This window comes from Larus michahellis, chromosome 1 (assembly GCF_964199755.1).
Source record: "Larus michahellis chromosome 1, bLarMic1.1, whole genome shotgun sequence".
NCBI lineage: Eukaryota > Metazoa > Chordata > Aves > Charadriiformes > Laridae > Larus > Larus michahellis.
In genome coordinates this window covers 207,237,237-207,259,234 of record NC_133896.1, presented here as the reverse complement: position 1 = coordinate 207,259,234, position 21,998 = coordinate 207,237,237, and the positions used below count along the sequence as shown (strand labels likewise).

General features: G+C 43.4%; 1 protein-coding gene across 1 annotated transcript; it reads right to left on the bottom strand.

Moving 5' to 3' along the window:
- Positions 1 to 2,775: 2,775 nt before the first annotated feature.
- On the bottom strand, positions 2,776 to 20,964 carry TMEM123 (transmembrane protein 123). The gene is made up of 6 exons (XM_074570800.1): positions 20,806 to 20,964; positions 15,650 to 15,709; positions 13,330 to 13,395; positions 8,528 to 8,719; positions 6,869 to 7,022; positions 2,776 to 4,728 (listed from the first exon to the last, which is right to left on the bottom strand). The coding sequence occupies exons 1-6, from the start codon at positions 20,879 to 20,881 to the stop codon at positions 4,704 to 4,706; spliced, it is 573 nt and encodes a 190-aa protein (XP_074426901.1). The 5' UTR covers positions 20,882 to 20,964; the 3' UTR covers positions 2,776 to 4,703.
- Positions 20,965 to 21,998: the final 1,034 nt, after the last annotated feature.

The window sequence follows — 21,998 nt, the reverse complement described above, 5'->3', positions numbered from 1 at the left end:
ATGTTTTTATGGCGAGGCAAACACTAAATTCTGATGCAGATAAATCTCAGACACTGCAGGATCAACACCGGGAACTGACAGTCCCTGCGTCTATGCTGTTTGTGAGAACTGTCAAATGCAGATTCCTAAATTCATTTAACTTTCCTGTTTTTTAAGTCATACACCCATCGGGACTCCTCCAGTGTTGTCCAGAGAATGTGTTTACATTCTGCACAGGTCCATTCTCATTCTATCTGCTTCCATATGACAGCTAAATTCTTAACCTCTTGAGTTATCTAGGCAATTTTTAGTCTCTGATGCCATTCGACTTTGCTTTTGGCAATATTGTCGTTTTGTTCCTTATATTTTTTTTTCGATAAAGCATGTTAGGAATGCGACATATGTCTTCAGGGCAAAACCAGAGTGGCATGAGCATGTAAGAGCTTTAACAGTCTCTGAACAAAAAGGAAAGGTATGAAAGTACATTTACAAAGGGATGATGTTTAAGTTACTGCATATTAGCACAGTAACATGATCTTGCTTTAATAGTGTTTTTTAAATAAAAAAAACCCAAATATAGCACTGCAGCATTTCAGGACTGCTTTGAAGCTGTTGATGTAGGGCCCCATCAAAACAACGATGCTGGAAGGGCAACGACTTGGTACTAGGACACAGGCTAAAGGAGACCTGCATAAAAAGGGAAGCCGTGCGGGAGGAAGGCAGACCGGTGCAGCGCTGGGATGTGGGCTCAGGTTGCTCCACGTCTGCCCTACAGCAGCATCCCAGTTCGGGGACACCAAGTGCCGTTGTCTCCTCTTGCTCTGGGGCGGGGGGGGTTTGAATCCAAACCACAAGAAGTGGTATCAGTGAGGGTGCAATAATTCATCAAAGACGGGGGGAAGAGTGTTGTGGCTAACATTAAAAGCAGTTACAGCTTACTCTCTGATAGCCTTCACATACCGGACGTGACCGGGGAAGTCCTGGTTCCCTGAAGTTCCAGTTGCTTTCATCGTGTCAGTGTTTTACACCCTGGCTCCCTGCAGAAGATCCCAGCATAATTATATTGCGCTTAGTAGTAAATGAAAGATTAAGCCTTCTCAAGCCTGTAGTATTAAATGAAATAAATTTTAAGCGCAAAAACCACACGAATTTTAAGGATTAAAAATGAGTGTGGGGGTTGCGTGAATGCCGGCGATGGGCTTAAAACATGCCGGTGTAGCTGCAGCTCTGCGCTGTGCCACCAGAGGGGTTCCTCGCCAAGACACAGCTACGAGCTCTGCCCGGCCACCAGCGCTGGGGAGAGAACAGAGGCGCAGCCCTCGGGAAAGGATGAAACGCAAACAGTAGGGTCATCCTCACGCTACTAATAAACAAACAACTCAGTTAAGGACCCGCTGAAAGACTGACTGTAGCAGAAGTATACCTAGCGAAAGGGAAGAGCTAGTTATGCTAAAAAATTATTGCATAAAATAATGAATATAAACAGATCATAAACTTGTTAGGGTTGGAAGGGACCTTAAAGAGCATCTAGTTCCAACCCCCCTGCCATGGGCAGGGACACCTCCCACTAGATCAGGTTGCTCAGAGCCCCATCCAGCCTGGCCTTAAAAACATCCAGGGATGGGGCTTCCACCACCTCCCTGGGCAACCTGTTCCAATGTCTCACCACCCTCATGGTGAAGAACTTCTTCCTAACGTCCAGTCTGAATCATCCCATCTCTAGTTTTAATCCATTCCCTCTAGTCCTACCATTACCCGACATCCTAAAAAGTCCCTCACCAGCTTTCTTGTAGGCCCCCTTAAGATACTGGTAGGCCACTATGATTGAATTTAGAATAACTAATCACAACAGAAGTGAGTGGGAAGAGACTTCCATGAGGAGGGAATTATATTTAGGCAATATTCTTTACCAAGGGTGGTCAACAGGCTCCCTAGAGAGGTGGTTGATACCCCAAGGCTGTTGGTGGTTAAGGGGCATTTGGACAATGTCCTTAATAACATGCTTTGACCTGGTCAGCCCTGAGTTGGTCAGGCAGTAGATGATCATTGTAGGTCCCTTCCAAGCTATTCTATATTCTACTCCCCAGCTGCCTGGGATAGCGCTAGACTTCAGTCTATGAAACAAAAGACCTTTTTCTGTTTTTTGCTCATACTTCAGCTTCATACCTCCTCTTAGTCTAAAATCTGGTAAACTCCTGTGGCAAACCCTTGCAAATGCTCTTCCCGTACAAAGTGCCAATCTTTACTTTGCACAATCAAAATTTTTAAATGCTAAATTACTATTTCCGTTATTTAATACAGCCGACCCCTCTCCATGCGTAGAGCGTAGCTACCTTCAGCTCCGCTGCTTGTTCTAAGTGTTGCAGGATGACCTCCAGGACTGAGGCCTAAATACACACTAAGTGCTGATACGATACACTGAAAAACTGTCCTGTTCATCCCACTTCGTACGTGTGTAACTTAAAGCTGGGGTTTCCCTTACTGTTGGTAAGCAAATGTAAAGTTAAAGGTAAGATTTACCAATTGCACCTCACTTTCTCCAGTATCTGAACACCTGAAAGGAGGGCAGGCTGGATATTGGCACTGACCCATCTGAAATCTTAAGCACGTAATTTTGCTTTATGGTAGCAATGAGATTACAAAATACATTACAAATGATTGAGCTGGGCAAAAATGCACTAGGTCTGGTATTCCAGCACGGCAAAGTATACTTAGTGAACACTTCTTATCCAATGGTTATGACCGTGGAAAGGATTGAGGGAATTAAGAAACCATCTAGTAAAATAAAAATCCAACTGAAATTGATATAGTAACTCCAAAGATTTCATTTTATTCATTCATCTGTACAACAGAGGTGTTACAATCCCAGTAACTGAGTTGCACTTAATTGTCTTAATTTCTACAAAGTAACGAACTGCAGTTCTATGGAAGAGCTGTTTCCAAACTCTTCAAGTCAAAACCAGAAGTTTTCCACCAAACAATGCAATTAAGAAAAATCACAAAAGTTACTTCAAATCACTCTTCCCCCTGTACCTCAATCTCAGTGAAAACCAAAACAGCCCCACTACCCACATTTCAGGTGTGCGGCCGGTGCTACTAAGATTACTCATTAGCCATGGCTTGCTGCAGCCTGCTGTGCCTCAGACACAACTCCATGGGATTACTACTCCATGTGAGAAAGGGAAGAGACATCCATACGGCCACTTTAATGTTGCTCAACAAAAAAATTTAACCCGTGCCAGAGCTGCCCCCTGACAGGCCTGTATGCAGTTCCTCTTGTGACCCCCCTCAGCTGTCACCACCTCGCCCCGTACCCTGCGTGAGGGACTAGTGCCAGCAGTAACCAGAGTGGTCAAGTCCCACCACACCAACCTTCTTCACCAGGGAGAGGTCTACAAGTGGAGCCTGAGCGGGGCTGAACAAGGAGATGCAGGCCTGCGTTTCTTCATCCTTGCTCTCATTTTCCTTACACCCATGTCAACATGGAGCCCACCTGCTGAAGACAGCAGGGTTACCTCAGAGGACCTGCAGATGTGATACGCAAGCAGCACCAGCCATCTCGCACAGCACACCCGGTGTATTTGGGACTTCATCTAAAGGCCTTCTGAGAGGTGCCCCATTGCCTTCAGTGGGCTTTTGACCCAGTACATGCGTGCAGCAGTAACAAGTTCTGAAAATCGTCGTAAAAATGCAGATGATATTCTTCTAAAATGCTGTCTTACGTATTTTCCACTTCTCTGTGTAAGTTTCAATGCTTATCAAATGCTGCTAAAACACCGCATACAACTTCATAACAATAAAACCCAAGAGTGAAGCGATTGCTACATTCAACTTAAAAGCCAATTTTTAGAAGCAATTTTCATATTTTATCATGTTTATGATGGCACAATTACTTCTTTCCATTTTTATTTTACCTTCAATTGCACATGCTTCATTAGGACATGCTAGAAAAAGGAAGCTACAGATCGCAGAGTCTGTTTTCTTACAAGGACCCATTTAGAGAAAAAGGTTGTGGATGGGTATCTCCAGTCTGTCCGTGCTTCCCGCGGCGGCTCTCATTGTACAGCCTGTTAAGGGAAGTCTCTGCAGGTCACTGGTGAGCTAATGACTGAAGTTTAAAGTACTCATTATCACCTTCTACGCAGTTAGCAAGCCATGTCCCTTTATAGCCTAATAAAAAAAAAAAAACTGAATTGTTCAAAATCCAAAATTTCTAAACTAAAGTTCACATCAAACTTCAAAATAAATACAATTTAATACAAAATATTAGGAAAAAAACCCACTTCACTTGCAAAAACCAATGCTTGGTCTCAAAGCTATCCTATTTAACCTACTGTATCCATTATGGAACACACTGGATTTATGCAATATGTAAGAAATAATTGAACTTAGCATTCCAATGATGCGATTCACTGTGCCAGTAATTAGGTATTTCAGAGACTTGTGTGTGTACCCTAAAATGACTCAGTATGTGTGTTTCTTTAAATTTGGTTACAAATACTGGAAAAAGAAAAGAGTGTCTGCAAAGTGCCGACGACTTCTTCTTCTTACGAAAGCCAATGAAAAAAAATCAGGATGTTTATAGAGCTTCTCAACATTTTGCAGGATCACACCCACAACAGGTTTAGAGACTGTGATCATCTCGATGAAAGGAACTCTTTCAGAAGTAAGTTACAAAAGCTGCGATAGGATAGGTTTCCAACACTGTCTTCCCTGAAGTCTCCTTAAATGATGGCATCGTGTTCATCGCTGTAATAGAAACACAGTAATTAACGTTGTGCGGTACAAGAAACAGTCAACATGAAGAACAGCCATCCAGCTGCTGCTCAGAAGGTAATTTTGTGAACAGAGGCCATCTTGTTGCGAAGGGAAGTGACAGTCCTCTCTGAACCAAGCCTGAAGTTAACACAATCTACTGGTGGAGTCAACACTCCTCCAGCCTCACTAGCCTTATTAACGTTTTGGCTTTCACATTTAATTCAAGTACGTATTTTTCAGGTCAGCTGGTGCTCAGCCATTTTTATCCATTCTATCTTACCTATATCCAGTAGTAACAGCTAATGAAAGCCAGTTCACAAGCTCAGTGACAGGTTTCCTTTGTTTTAAAGATACTGTTGATCTGAATTCTACAATATCCGTTCAAATGCTACCGTGGGTAAACATGCACAGCAGGAACTGGTTGAATTCCACTACTAGCAAACAGGAGTAAAGATGGGGAGAAAACACGAGGCCTGAACACTAGCATCCCAACAAGTCTAATGACATCACCTCACTTAAGCTTCTCAACTGACATGGAAAATACTGAATGGGAAAAAGAAAAGCAACCTAGTTTTAAGAATTCCCAGTTCTTAAACTAAATGTGGGACAGGGAGGGAAGTCTGCAAGCCTCAAAGAAAACTGAGTAAAGCTGAGGATAAACGGCAAATGAGGTGGTACAATTTTCACTGAACTATTCACTACAAAAGGGGTGATATAGAAGATGAAGTCAAAAGTCACAGATATCTGACTGGTTCAGTGCTCTCAGAAAGGAGAGGAAAAAAGCAGCTCCACAAAGAATCATACCCAAGACAAGACTGGACCTACTACCTCCTGTTCCGCAATCTGATATCACAGAGCAGAGAGACCAGCTGCCTGGAAGCAGTTGGTGGCAGAGAATCTGTTTAAATCAGTGTTTTTCAACTTGTAGTCTACAGGCTGAAGCCCACAGACAACTTCTACAGCGTCTTGAAAAGACAACTAAGAAAAGCAAGCTTATTCTCAATAGGCTTGTATTCGCTGTACAGCACCTACACTCCACAGGGGAAATACCAGCAGCCTGCAGCACAAAGAATGCTGAAAGTCACTGGTGTACACCGAGTAAACAAGTGACTTTCGGTGGGATCGATCCAGCCTATACCCTTCAATATCCACAGCACGGACTTCTGTATCTAAGGCTCTTAGCTGCCCTCACAGTAAGTGAATACAAAAACGCGTGGATAGGCTGATTTATCAGACAGATTTACCCTACTTTTGGGTAATACGACTGATATGAAATGACTACTTTAGGTGCAGATGCTTGTATTTGGTTAAACGAATTCTACTAATTTCAAGGACTTGTGAAAAAGCAAGTTCAGTGCATACAATTTTATAGATGGGCTTCTGGAGTTGAGACAAGATAACACAGAAAACTAAATATCAGAGATCGACAAGTTGGCCTGCCTATATTGCAAGGTGAGGAAAAAAAATCTGAGCTGACAAGAAGCTTTTAAAAATGTGAATAATGGCCATATTGCCTTTGAATGTTTTCTGTGACAATAAACAAATGAATCACTTCAACTGTGGTGGCTTAAGAATGTGGAATATTAGATGTCTGGCTTTAAAACTGCCTGCCCAAACTAGGCTTGAAGGTACATAAAAGGTGACACAAAAGAGAGATGGTAACAGAGTTCCCACAAGACACCATATAGGTAATAGAAAATAGAGCTACTACAAAAAAATTAATGGCAAGGGGGAGGAAAACACCAAAGAGTCAATAGACAAACAGAGCCTAGGAGAAAGTGTCAAAACGAAGCAGCAGTCTTGCAAATTGCAGCAATCATTTCAAGGAAATGTTTTCAAGGAAACATTAGCTATTCATAGAACAGCTAAAGGAGAAGGATCCTTTAAAAAACCCAATATTATTTTATATAATAGATCAGAGAAAAAACCCACACAGAATATAGGCATAATAATGATGAGGAACAGCAGAAGTGGTGAAAGACAAAATATCACAGTTAAATCTCTTAAATAATATTAATATAATGTACATTAAGCAAATGTATGTATGAGAGTTCATTCTCCTTGTTTTATTTGTCCTTGTTCCCCTCAAGAAAGAATTAAATTGACAAGGGAAGTTTCCTTGGGAACTTACATGGTTCTGTACTGAATGCCTCTTCTGGAGTGATAGGTTTTGCATCCGATGTAGAGAATAACTAGGACTCCAAGTGTCAGCACAATGCCACCTACGAAACTGCCCACATCAAATCTGGAGGTTTTGGCTACGACAGCCTCAGATTTTGATGTGGCTGACAAGAAGAAAACAAAAGACACTTTTTACAGAGCTTGAAAAACTGCGTTTTGAGGAGTCCTCTATATCCTGCCCTCCCCATTGACATATCATCTAATGACCCAATTGCACAAATTCAACATTGATCAACTGGCAAGATACCAGCCGAGCACAGTGAAACACAGAGCTCCATTTCTAAGTGCCAGATTCTGGTGATGCAGGAGCAGCTGACCCAACTGCTTGCTGTCTCTGCAAGACTAACTGCCCCTTCTCCCCTCCACCTCCCTCTCTTTCCCCTGCCTTTTTTCCCCGCTGCTCTCCTCTCCTTTCACACAAGCAGCTCCTGCCCTTCTTAGGCCAGTTCTAGTGTTTTTTGTACCCTCCATAAGCCAATTTAACTCACTAAGCTGTCCTGAAATTAACCCAAGCACAGAAGGAAGTTGCTTTAAATCAGATGAGCATATTGAGTCAGCCTGCAGAGGGGTCCAACAACCACCAAGTCAGTCAGCATAGTTACGTGGTGGGAGTAAAATACTTTCGGTGGTGATGAGCCATTGGATTGCTTTATTTTGTCTCATGGAATTGCACCCTCCATCTTGGAATGGAGAGTACCTCTCATGGAATCGTACTTGATCTCCAAGTGAGACCAGCTCTGCAGCCCAACACAAATACTGACATAGATAACGTGACCTCAGACAAGCCACAGCAGCTCCCATGTGAAAACTGGCTTTATCTGCTACATCCTCCCACCAGAATACCCAGCCTGGGCCCATCTGTATTTGTGCTTGCCACAGGGAGTGTTACATGGCCAACTAAAAGTTCTGCTGATGACAGCTTCACCTACCCTGTAATGCTTCACTGACACGTGAGCAACCCCGACCTGTTTAGAAGCATAAGCATGAAGTGGTGTGAACTAGCAGTGAACTGCAAGGAAATACTGAATTCTACACTTACTGTTTTTGCATTAAAGGGTACCATCAAACTGTATTCGACAACTTTTACATAAAGCGCGACTCATTCACAGTCATGCTTTATCCACCATTAGGGATAAAATTCATTACGTTGCTACAAATGTAGCTAACAGAACTCAGTCCTCCTCCCAAGCCAATAGACACATTTTGAGCCACAGGTCAAGCTGGGAAAAAGGAAGTATTAGCGATGAGTTCAAGAAGCTGTAGAAAGGAGAGCTGAACAAATACACAAGTTGTATTCAAAAGCCAGGCTTTCTCCTAACATTGCTAATCTCCTTGCTGGTGGCTGCTGGTTCAGACCGCTCACTTTTTTTTTTCCCCCTAAATACATCAGGTCTCTCAGGTTAAGTGAAGCCTTATTTAAGGAAGCAGAGTGCTCAGAGCAACATTATTGTAGCCAACTTAATAATAAAACCCCACCTAACTCTCATTTTTCAGCATGAAAATACCTTCTTTCTTTGTTATATTACTGAAAACCTAACAATTCTACAATTGTACAACACATGCCAACATGCATACAAGCCTTTGTGAGCTTCTTGAAATGTCAACTCACCTGTTACAGAAGTGAAAGAAATCTTGGAAGTGGTCACTGCTGTAGTATTGAGTTGTGATGATGTGACTGATGAAGCTGTGGTGGATCTCGTAGTGTGGCTGGTTGTGGTGGGCTGAGTCGTTGACGTGACAGACAAAGTGGTGTTGGTGGGCTGACTGGTACTGGTCAGATGAGTAGTACTCGTGGACGAACCTGAGAAATTTTCATTTGTGATATCACACGCCAAAAATACATGAAAATGTAATAAACTGTATACTCATGGAACAAGACAGCATTTATCATGCCCAAATAGAACAGCAGGGCAACAACGAAAATGCTACTGCATGGATATCCAGGTTTGCACAGACTCCTCCCTTACGCCTTTCCTTTGGAAAGACCTAGCTTCCGATTTCTGAGGCTCAAGGTCAGGGATGGTTTAAAGGAAAGGCTGTAAAGAAAATCTGGATAACATCTGATAACTTTCAGAAGGGTCAATTTTTTTTGGATCACACTATCCAATTCCATAGAATCAAGTATAACTTACAGTATTTTAAAATGTGATAAAGTTCTGGATCAATGGTAACTTTCCATTTGAAGCACCCAACTTTTCAGATAATTAATCTTTTCTGATAAGAATGGATTTTGCATGAAAATGTTCCCCCCCCCCCCAATTTTAGTCATAATTTAATTTGTTTTTGAATGAAACACTGGCTTTACTAAGTCTGCATGTATATTAAACTTACCAGAGAGAATTCTATACGTGTGTTAAACTTGAGGTTCAAAAGGTTTTCCACACGTGATAAATGTTCAACTGAAGTAAACCTGCTGGCTTCTATCATTCATTTAGTAGCAAGCTGTCTTGCCAGGGTTAAAACAAAGAATGGAATGCTGTTTCACAAGTTTAATTGACACCTAATGTCTTTAACTTTTACCCTGCTTTTACTTAACACTTCCCCTTCCTTCCTCAGAAAGCTGTAACAAACTATTCAGAATAAAAATACCATGAAGCAAAACTGAAGAATAATAGAGATTGATATTTATAGCAAAATCCTTAGACCCTTAGTAGAATGCAGGCAGCTAGAATGATCTTAAGAATAATTATTTGTTTTTCTAAGGAGGAACTAACAAGAAACATGAGCCTGTTATGCAACTAACATTTCTCTAAGCAGACAATATGAGGCAAATAGCTTCTGTATTATTAATGCTTCTGTACTATTTCCATATACCTCACACAAGCTGGGTTCCTTTTAAACACCACAAAAGCTTTTCATTATGGACATTCAAATGTCTAATTAAACCCATGTTTTCCTGAAATTGTCTAAAACTAGAACGACTGAAGATTAGGTAGTTTCATCTCAATTCCCCAGTAAACTTGATATTCAATTTCTACTTTTTTATACAGCATCTAAAAATGCTTCTATAGAATAATCTTCCTATAAGTGTAGTTGCTACGAGTAGCTACACACAGAACAGTGTCTTTGCTAAGACTTAAGTATCACTGCTTCCAGTACAGATGTGAACATCAAAAACTTAAAAAAACCCAAAGACTATGACAATGTAAGCATTCAGAAAGCAACTGGCCTACACAACACTTTTCTGAGACATTTAACATTAAAACTACTGAAACAGCCCAATACAGTCCTCATAGTAGATGTTATTTATTTTCCTGTTCTTTAATGTTATAATTGTATTGTGCCATAACCCTAGGAAACACTTTGAAATGAGCATTCATTGTGATGGAACAGTTGGAATACTGTATTTATGTACTTACCTTGTTACAATAAGGAAATTCAGTTCCTCTATGAAGCATGTGTAAAATACATCAGATAAAATTCAGGGCACATTTTAATACTGACAGGTAAACTCCCCAAAGGCACAATGATCTATAAACATCAAATGGTTCCTCATTGTAGGAAATAAGCATGGAAATGTCTATATGGAAATCACGTACAGTTATATGACATGAAACCACACCTGGTAACTGCATTCCTAATATAAAAGATACCCAAAGGAAAGAAAGACAAATCTGAACGCACGTGTCAACCAGTCAGTTTTCTGGGCTGTGGTGGTTTTTTGGTTTGTTTTTAGCCATCATTTCTGAGAGTCAAACTGGCTTGTGTTTATGAGCAATATAATGGCTAATGGTTCCATGCGTAACATTATTAAACGAAGTTACACAAAGATGGTACTTATTCCATGGACGTTAAATTGCCCTACAGAAAACTTGAGTCAGAACAAAAAAATATCTGAGCAGCTATCATGAGGAATTTCAGCAAATTTGCACATTACTTTTTTCCCCTCTCTTTCCTACTAGCGATGCTTTTTTCTTACTTTATCAAGATTACAGCACTTGGCAATGTAACATTTATATTAAGAGTAAAATCTGGTTAATCTCCTACAGACTTATCTTTCACAATGTATTTAGCACCAGTCATTTCAAAACATCAGTGGGAGGCTATCTGAGGCAGCTGGAGAATTTGGGAAGCTGACATGAACTGGGCACCAATCTGTTCTTCTGTGTCTTTGAAAAATCTTACTCATACTATTTTACCAACAGAGTTAAGATGAAAGAACATTTGCTAGCAACATCTGTCCTTTTATCTTTTATTTCCCTAATTACTTTTCCCCCAAAAGACCAGCTGGGCTTCATTGAACATCCCACTAAACAAACCCAGACTGCCTGAGTTAATTTTTACTATTTAAAAAAGATGTATGCCAGCAATAAAGTTCAGGCTTATGATGCTTTATTTTTAAGAGAGACAAGTATTTTACTTTGTATGCTACCTGTGTTAAAACATTAAATAGCTATGCTATATCCATCAATCAAACTATATATATATAGCATAAAGATAATAATTCTTAGCAGCATGCAATACTCCCTTAGTGTTCTAATTCAACACAACAAACAAACACAACAACTCAAATTCCATAAGCACTGTGCTAACATAAAAAAAAAAAAGACTATTGAATGCTCTTCCTAAAATAAATAAGTAGCTTCCTTTGCATGGAAAATAATTGCATGAAACACTTGCTTCTGTGATGAAAAGCGTCAAAAAAAAAAAAAAAAGGCAGAAACTTTAAGCAAAATTAAGTACCGATATCCAGTAGTCTTTATTCTGAAGAAGTTGAGACAGATACTCAAAAGGGTATCTTTGTCTTAAAATCTTTGTCTTAAAAAAAACATTGTCTTAAAATCTATGAAGTTTCTAACCAAAAAAAAGAAAGAAAAAAAAAAGAGAAGGATGTGAATCATAAACCACGTCAAGCAAGGCACAGCTGCCCGTTAGGTCTGCACTGTGCCTAACAGTAAAGGGCTCAGGCCTCTTTTTACTGTTATTATCCAGACACAGTAAAGCTCAGACCTCTGCAAGAAACCCATAGTCAGGGCTGGAGTGGAGGGCGGAAATGCTGGAGCGAAGGGTGGGTGAAACACCTGTGGTTAACAATGGCTTTACACATGGGGAAGGCCCTAAGGCAACAAGGGGATTACAAAAATCGCTCCGCTTTCCAAGTTAGACATGCTTAAACTGGTACACTGCAGGCAATGGAATGAGAAACTGCACCACTTCCTTGCTATCAAAAGGTCTTTGCAGAGATTTATTTTTTTTTCTTGGCAAGTAGTTTACTATTAAACGAATAACAAGCAACTTCTGAGTGTGGTAGCTCAGAGGTTACCTGGAGACTACAGAGACACAAAGTGAGAGCTGTGCTGGAAGTGGAATGACATAGTTGGGATCTTATGATCAGCGTGAAACTCCACAAATACACAAACTATCTCAGGGTAGGCACAATGTCCTGCTTTTACACGGATCTTAGCACAAGGGGGACGCAGTTCATGCATGTAACTAGCTTTTCTTCTCTTACATACAACCTTTTTTATCTGTGCATTACAGACTGAACAACTGCATGACATTAATTCTTATCCAGTCTTTACTGATGTGGTGAAGTTCTTCCAGAAAATAATTTTTTTAAATTTCCTTTTTTAATAATCTCACATTGACATAGCCAACAGCTGGAACACTGAAAATCCAAGTGGATGACATGTTTGTCCCAGGTTAAATACCTGCTTTCAAACTCTATTAGTTGATCTAATACACCTATTTCTTCTTTCTACGAAGGTGTGTTTTGTAAACACGTTACATATGTTGGAGCATCACGGCTGCAAAACTGCTGCCTTGGGAAATCATTCTTACCTATGTTCTTTTGACAAGTTGTGAAGGAAAGACAACAGTGCTAGAACAATGCAAAGGTACCCACGACAGACTGTCCCAGATCTGCCACTCATGTCTCGCTTGAACTCCACTGTTTTGTGCTATGAGCTCTGTAAGGACTTTTTTCTATGGTATAAGGTGCCATGAGTCTTACCTAAAAGGAAACGGAGTCTTAGTCTTGAAACTCAAGCCGCCAGGACTTCATTATACCCTGAACCTATTCACTGTGAAATAACATTAAACGGACTGTTTGCACAACAACCTATTCATCTTTACTCCATGAAAATTGAAGAAGTTTGCTCAGAGACAAAGAACGAACATTAAAAAGACCAAGTTCTTTCAATTCTTCCTTGAAGTTTTATTTTGATTCCTGGTTTTCAATGGCACTGCAAATGTCATTGCTTCTACTGACGAAGGACGCTACCTAAACTTGAAAGACAGCACAGCTTCATTTCAGAGTTGTTTTACACATTGCTTCTCAGCCCTAAAATGATAATGCCTCTCTCAAAAACCTGCTTTTGATGGATATTTCTTTAGATTTTGGTATGATCTGGGGTAGGTCTGGAGATAGCTTCTAGGTCCTTAGTAATGGACAAATGAACAGATACGTACCTACTGCAGATGTTGCTGTAGATTGCGTGGATGATAGAACAGGAAGAGCGGATGAACTGCTATTGCCTTCAAGGAAAAAAGGAAACAAGAAGAGAAATATTATTCATTCTCATTTTACCATACTATAATTCAAGTACCCACAACACAATACTCTCCTCAAGGTATCTATGTTTGCAGGCTACAAGTGGGAATACAGCAGAGAGTATTCCATCCCAAAGCTGATGGTTTTATCCCTCTGCAAAATGCTTCCAGAGCTCAGTGCAGCAAGAACATAGTGCCCAAATGGTCTGCATCTGAATTCTTTACATCTTCTCTTTTTGCTCTCTTTGACTTCTATGTCGTGCTCTATTCTGCTTGCTGTTATCAGCCATACTGTCACTGACTTTCTTGGCCGACTTAAGCACTGTGGTTTGTCTTTTTTTCTAGTTTTTATTCCTCTATTTCAGTTCCATTTCCTGACCCTCAATATGTTCTTTCATTTTGCTGCATCTCTGTTACAAACTGGGATCATGCTAGGAACATACTGTAGTCGTGTCAAGTACAGACAGAGTGATACCCTGTGAAACATCTTTCCATGGGCTTACGCTCTCTCTACACAAAAAGATATCCTAAGAACACACCTGTTTCCAGAGACTTAAAATATAAACCATGTTTCAGTCTTAATGGTTTGTCCTTCCCGCCTTCTTTTAACTTCTACTTTTCCAGTTCTCCTTTTTTACCCCTTCCTACTCATGTTATTTCTAGGTTTTCAGGTGCCCTCCCACTCTCACTTCTGTCCTCATTGCTGTATCCCTCTTCAAAGTTTCTACAGGTTAACTGTCTCTTCCTCCTGGCAAAGATCTACTGGGCTGTTCGATAACTCCCATTCCTGGAAGTTTCACTGCCCATACTTCCCTCCCTTCATTCTGCACCGTTGTCTACGCCCATTCCGTGATTATTCTTTTCCCTGAAGTAATTGATCTTTTACAGCATCCTCCCACATTGCTAGTGCTATGTGCCTCGCAGCAGCCCAGCGGCTTCTCAGCATGGCTGGAAAACCAAGTGCACAACCTCAAAGATGACAAGAATAGCAACACAGCTACCAGAACCAAGAAGCAGGCCTATTTCCTTTGAACAGATTTGCTGTTCTTACAACTTGAAAAGTCTAGTTTAAAACAGTTTTGTCAACCCCCTTTGCAATCACATGCATGTTATGAGCAAGCTCAGGTTTAAGAACAAATGCAACAGATTTACACCTTCATGCCACCTACCAAAAAGGAGGAAAAAAAATATTACAGAGGGAATGACTCTGGCTTTTCTTTGGTATAATCATAGCCAATTAGCCCCACAATTGAGTACTGCACACATAACCCTTACGCTGACATACCTGGGATATTAAGCTGATTTAATTGCCTTTGAGAAACAGTCTAGGATTGTACAACTACAAACACATTCTTTCTTGGATATGTTGACTTTTATACCAGCGTAAGCCATGGATATGCCTGGGGCTAAACCTTTCCCACACTGGCCCAATACTGTAACCAGAACGCAGCTTTGGGTTTCCCCCAAGTTCTGAGTGCTTACTTTTGCAACCCTGGGAACACATCTGGATGTGGACTGCATGCTCATACAGGTGAAAAAAAGCCACATACACTGCCTGGAATTTGGGTGTGAGTCAGTGATGCAATTAACACAAGATAGAGTGAGTCAATAAGCAGAGTATTGGCTATACATCCCACTTGTTGTCCAACAGCAAATGAGATGAGTGAAGTAGTACAGGGCAAAAATGACTCAAGGAATATGCCTTTCACATGGCACATGCTTAAAGGGGTACAGCTTAACACAGTCAAAATGAAATTACACTGTGAAATAAACATGTACTTTAGCAATGAGCTCAAGCACAGTGGACCCAGAATCCATTCTGACGTTAAAAAACAAATGAAAAAGTGCCTTGCCTTTTTCTCAAGAGCACTGAAGTCCAGCCTTGCAGACTTCTTGAGCTGGTGGTTCTCTTTGTAACGGTAAAATGATGTTGGCAGGTATTTCTATTCTATACATAAAATTTTCCCATGTTATTTCTCCTCTCTCTTTTGCTCTGGGGTACCTAAGGATATGAGGATTGAGTTGCATTCTGCTGTTCATCAGTTCCTCTTAAATATCTTTAGTTGTTCTGGAATAGATGTGACAATGAGAGTACCTCCCTCCTGCCCTACAGTGCTTCACAATTCAACAAAATAAAATAAAGGGCAAACTGTTACAGGACAGCCTAAGGCATACAGTAATACATATTGCTTTTCTTGATGCTACTGAGGAACAGCAACAGAAATGCCAAGAGTACTACCTTGCAATTTATCATCTGGAATCGCAGCAAAGGGTGTAGCACTGCTGGAGTTGGCTGTCTCTTCATTTCGTACATAAAAAACAAGAACAATAAGACAGTTTTAGGTGCCTTATTACTAAGAAGCAAACAAAAAAAACCCCAAACAAAGTTAGTATAGCATCTGACACTTGCTTTGGGCAGATAAATGACTGAACTACCATGGATAGGAGTTAGGTATAATGACGATACGAAAGCATGGTACCACAACAGCCTGCTTTTAGCACATTAAAAACGAAAACATTTGCACTACCCAACCATCAAATGAACTGGAACTCCATCCCATCCTCGGTTTTATCTTCCCCATCATCACCATCCCAAGTTCTCTTTTTCCTTAAGATGAAAGGAGACCAAAAGAAATAAGAGGCAGAAAATCAGGCACCTTCCTTCAGTAATAACACATGATCTGCATCACCTACAGCAGAAGGAAAGGAGCTTCTCACATGAATCTTTTCCTATAAAGTCTGCAAGGCCTTTGCAGGCAGATGAGCACGTGCTGTGCCCCTATAGGGACAGCACGGTAAGACAGTAAGATCCACTAAGAAGTTGCATTGCTTAGTTTGGGACTAAGAGCATGTCCCACTAATGCATCCACTGAGTATTTGGCAGGTGGGGAGCAGGAAAGAGAAGGATCACACCTCTGGTGAAATATCATCATACTCTAATGACTAATTGAGGCCTGATTAGTCTGTGCTCAGGCCTGGTCTACAAATAAGTAGTAAAATGTAAAGACAAACCACACAGAAGGAAAAGTCTGGCATGAACATGTGTGCAAGAGGATCAGTTGTGAATTCTGCCTTTGCCAAGCAGAGTTTAGTTTTTGATCACTTATAACAATATTCTGCTAAAGGCAAGAAAATAGCCTGCACTAAGTACCACAGAAACAGGGCACTTTCTTAGTAGTTACAAAACCTTAGTGAAGATCTCAGAATGGTAAAGTCTGCAAATACAAATGACAAACCACCCATTGTATCTTAACCCTGCAGTATCGAGATTGATATTGCAAGATATGTTAGACCGTTTAATTAGGGAGCTTAGGGAAAACAAACAAACAAAAGAGGATGGGACACAGCTAAAATAAGCTTCCCCAGGAAGGACCCAATCCTGCAGAAAGTCATTTACAACAGAGCTAGTCCCGCCGCGTTTAACAATGATCTGATTGAACAGAAAATTGACATTATCCTCCTCCCCAACAGCACACAATGTTTTTTGCTGCCTCAACCAGCAGAACGGGCTCCCTGTAGGATTAGATGAAAGAGGGGGACAGGAACCAGAGGTAGAAGGGCAAACAGGACTATATTAGTCCTAGTTCAAATCAGCTTGGACTACGCACCTTGAAAGATGTCAAGGACCTTACCCAACTTAAAAGATACAACCTTTTTTTTTTTCCTTCCTCAAAAGAACATCCAAACATTGGCAAGTTTCTTAATTTGCATCACAAGCAGCTGCTCCAGAATACAAATACATCTTAATATGGGGTACTGCATGAGCATATGCCCCATTGGAACACATGGCAGCGAACAGGACAGGTGAGAAAAAGAAAATCTTAAAATGACACTATTTACAAACAGTTTTCTGTCCTCAGACTGTGATGTTGGATTTGAAGCCGTGTGTATCACTGCAGGGACAGCAGGAGACTTCAGCCAGGGAGGCAGGAAGGCTGTCCTGGGTGAAGGCAAAGTGAAAAGCAACACACCCTTTTACGCAGCGATGGCTCTGACAACTGGGGACTCTCATTCGAGAGCAGAGACTGCACAGGGCAATTGGCCCAAAGCCAAACAGTGAGGGCGTCTGGCCTTCTCCAGGAAGCAGAAGCGCAAGGGTCAGAAGTCTGCACTGACCCAGGTGTACACGTGCAGGCGTGAGCATGGGAAGGAAAGGGGGAAAAGAAAAAAAAACAAAAAAAACCCCAAAACAAACAAAAAAAAACAGGAAAAAAAAGAAGGATCTCCATGGTCCCATGGTCATTTTTCATGACAAAACAGAACCAAACCAAGGAAACACACAACTTAAAACAACGCACCGAAGCACTACACACTGCAAAAGGACAGGGAAAGGGTATCAACATTTTTGTCAGACAACTCTGTTTTCCTCTGTTTAAGGTCAGGCACAGATGCAGCTGAAAACACAACTGCCTGTGGCTGGCCAGGGTGTATCTGAAGGCAAGCGTGCTTCCTGTGAAGCGCCACAGCACAGCTTGGTACGCTCTTGTGGTTTTGGTGCTCTAGTGCGTAAGAAGTCATGAGTTGGAGGCTAAGCAAGCTTTCAAAACAGCAAAATCAGGCCAGTTCTTCCAGCTTTATAGCTGGGATTTGGCTTCCAGGAGTGGTATTCAGGCACAGGAGCTGAAGATCCGTGCTTGTGCCGAACACATAGACAGACACAGGGTAAGTGACAGGGATAGCTCCAACATTTGCTGAAAATGAACAGGACAAGATTTTAAATGGACTTGATTTTGCCAGATCCTGCAAAAATCACCACAGTGGATAACACCCATGAACATTTAACAATAGGAATCTGCAGTCTCCAGCTCAAGCTTATACCAAATTACTATTCTCTGTAGATGAAGCCTGGTAGAAGAACCATACACTGATGAGTGGCACTCCTCATTCAGTTCCCTGCATGTGACAAAGGTCCTACTCCTGCATTCACAGGTGCCCACTCCTGCATTCATATTTAACACAAACACATTTCTAAGGACTCACAGGCTTTACGTCTAGTCTAACTAAACCTCATGCTGCAGAAAGATGTTGGTATATAAACTCACATTTTCACTAAGCACAATTTTACACATTCATTTTGGGGACATTTCAACAGTCATATATAAAATTCTGCCTGGGCATCTTCTCTTTTCAAGTTTAATGCATAGCGGGTAAGTAGGAGAGTGTTATATCCAAGCCATTCCACTTTTGTTAGTTTAAAAAACAAGAAGTACAGAGGCACTGACTATGCACAGTCCATCAGAAAGATCTCTGACTTGCACAGTAACCTCTCAGCAATCCAAATGAGTAACAGCCAAGGGGCTGCAATGGTTAAAGCAGAGATGTTTGAGCAGCAACATGAGTATAAGCATCCCCTAGACAGGATCACCATCGGGACACTCATTCTTCTCAGCTGAAATGGATGAAACTCAAATTCTGGATATTAAAACAAAACCAACTCCCTGACCCCAGATCTTGTAATGTCTGCCAGGCAATTTTTGGCAACCTCTAAATTCAGATCCCTGCTATCTGGAAACTTTATATTTTTTTTGCCTTTGACTCAACAAGGGCTTTTCGTATCTATTTTTGAAGTGGCGTTCTTGACCTACCAAGAAGGTAGGTCATCCTGAGACAGAGGCCAGGCAGGATTATTTCAGCAACTTTTTGGACAGGTCCTCATGCCTTAATATTGTGAAAGTACCTCACAGTCTTGCAACGGAAAGCATAAACACCATTGCACAGATGCTTAAGGAAACAACATGGACCCAAGTAACTGATTCTGATCAATTTGAGACTGAAAAACTACACCACCTTTTGATGTCGCCCAAGAACCTACGAGAAGTAAGGAGGTACACTAAAAAGAAAACGCCATGCCTGTCTTCAAGTCTGGAGGCTGCCGCTGATGATGATTTTTTGTACTGCAAGTAGTTTTGTATACAGGTAAGCTCTTGGCAGACGTTGCTAGCTATCTTTTCTGAACAGACCAGGAAGGGTAAGGGGGGGCAGCTTCCTGCCAGGGAGCATGGATTCTCCTTACTCGCTCAGATTATCAGGAAGCCAGCCGGATTTTACATAATAGTGGGAAGGATTTTTCCTAAACCATAACATTTTGGTGACGTTTCTTCCACTGACTTGACTGACACATAAACTTTCCAGCAAAGAACAGCATTATCTTGAAATAATATGCCCAAAAATAACTGGAGTGAGGACAAATCTACTGCCACTTTCACTTTTTGCAAATCATAGTATTTGGTGGGTTTCACACTTTCTCCTGTAGCATTCGCTAGTGAATCACAAACTTTTGCTGAAACCAACACAAATCTCAGCAGTAGTTTCTGGTAGTTTCTGAGTAAGTCGGCAGAAAAAAAAAGATACTTCAATAGACATGCTAGATTGAGCCTTAAAAGGGCACAACTTCTCTCAACACATTATAAATGGGGTCTGGACAACAAATTCCCATAGAGAGGAAGGACGACATTTGACTGTCAAAAGTTCGATGAGCTCACCCCTGCCCCAGGAGACAGCATGGCTGTACGCTGAGTTAAACCAGAATATGGTTTAACTCAGGAAACAGCATCGTAAAAAGGCAGAACTGGCCAATCTTGTATCAAATGAAACGACAGCCTGTCGCTGTAAAATGGAGGCCACAGGATCTCAGCAAAGCAGTAAATAGGTTACCGGTAAACTTCTTCAAAAAAGGCTTGCTGTTTTTGGAAGGGCAATTATAAAGCTGTTTACGTTACTCATTTTACTTTTTTTGGTATCAGTTTATATTACAGCTTCACCAGATTAAACATCAGCATATTAACACTGCTGGACTGAGTGATATTCCTCCATATTATTTATGGCAGGTTAATTTTGCTACCTGTCTTTCGGTTTCTTCACTTTGGGAAATGGCAGGGCACTGTACATTTCAGTCTCCTGAAAAGGCAACTCCGGCACCTCAGACTTTTGTACCTCTCGCTGTATTTGGGCACACTTCGACGACTACCCCCCAGATCTGCCCTTCTACCGCCGGAGCCAAAGCACCGGGGAACAGGGGGCTGTGTATTCACCAGAACCGGCATTAAAGAGGGACTTTACTGCAAGGGCCGGACAGGAACGCGACAGGGCACTGCCATCAGGGCCGCGGTGACCCCAAGGCTGCGAAGAGCCGCTCTCCACAGCTGCCGCCTCACGGAGCCGGGCAAGGAACCCGCCTCCGTCCAGCACAGCCCCGGCCGGGGCTCCCCGGCTCCTCCACGACCCACCCCACCGGACCCCGACAACGGCCGGGTCTCTGCTCTGCGCCCCGGGACACCCGCAGGCTCTAGGGAGCGGGACGTCTCCTCACGCCTCAGGGAGGCCGTGCCGGCGGAGAGGAGCAGCAGCGCCGAGACCGCTCCGCCCGGCCGTCCCCCCGCCGCCGCCGCTACTCACGGGAGCCGGGGACGAGGAGGAGCAGCATCAGCGCTGCCGCCCACAGCGCGCAGCGAGGGCCGGTGAGGAGCCGCATGGCCGCCGAGAGAGCCACCGTGCTCGCAGCTGCCGCCGCCGCCGCACGCCGGGCGCTGCCTGACGGGGCGGGGCGGGGCCCTGCGCCAGGGGCGGCCGCCACCCCCCGCCCCGCCCGGGGCTGCCGCCTCCGCGGGGGCTGTCCGCCGGCGTCCCCTCCCTCTCCCCCGCCAGGGTCCCCTCCCGGGTCCCTCCCCTCTCCCCTCTCCCCTCTCCCCTCTCCCCTCTCCCCTGCCGGGGTCCCTTCCCTCCCGCCGGCGACGCCGCCGTCCCGCTGGGGTCCCCTGCCTCCGTCTTTCCCTCCCGCCGGGGTCCCTTCCTTCCCTCTCCCCTGCTGGGGTCCCATCCGCCGGGGTCCCCTCTCTTCCTGCCCGCAGGGTCCCCGTCGGACCCCCCGTCTCCCTCCCCTCTGCCCCACCGAGGTTCCCCTCCCTCCCTCCCTGTCCTCCGCCGGGGTCCCCCCTCTCCGTCCCGCCGGGGTCCTCTTCCTCCTTCTTTCTTGCCGGGGTCCCCTCCGCTGGGGTCCCCTCTCTCCTTCCCCCCAGGGTCCCCCCATCGCCCCCCGGGGTCCCCTCCTTCCCAGTGGGGTCCCCCTTCTCCCTCCCGCCGGGGTCCTCGCTGTTCCTCCCCTCAGTGTCCCTCCCCGGGTCCCTCCCCTCTCTCCCGCCGAGGTCCCCTCCCTCCGGCTCTCCCTCCTGCCGGGGTCCCCGCCATTCCTCTCCGCCGTCGGGGTCCCGTCTGCCGGGGTGTCCCCCCCCCCCACCCCTTCCCCCGCCGGTTTCACGTCGGGCCGGGCGACAAAGTGTTGTGGTATCGGTAAGGAGGGACCGGAACGCGGGGAGAGGTGACAGGCGAGTGGGGCTCCGGGGGGCCTGCGAACACCCACGGGACGGGGGTCGGGCACCGGGGGTGCCGCCGGCAAGCGGCCGTCACCGGTATTCGTGTGGGCCGGTCCCTTTCCTGAAAGCCATTTTATTATCTCCCACCAGAGCCTCAGCAGTGAGGATTGATCTGCATCATAACCAGTTATCGATGTTCTCCATTTGCAGCTGTTACGGTTCGAGAAAGCCACAATTTATTGTTGTTTAGACAATTATTCTATTGCCCGATGACCCCTC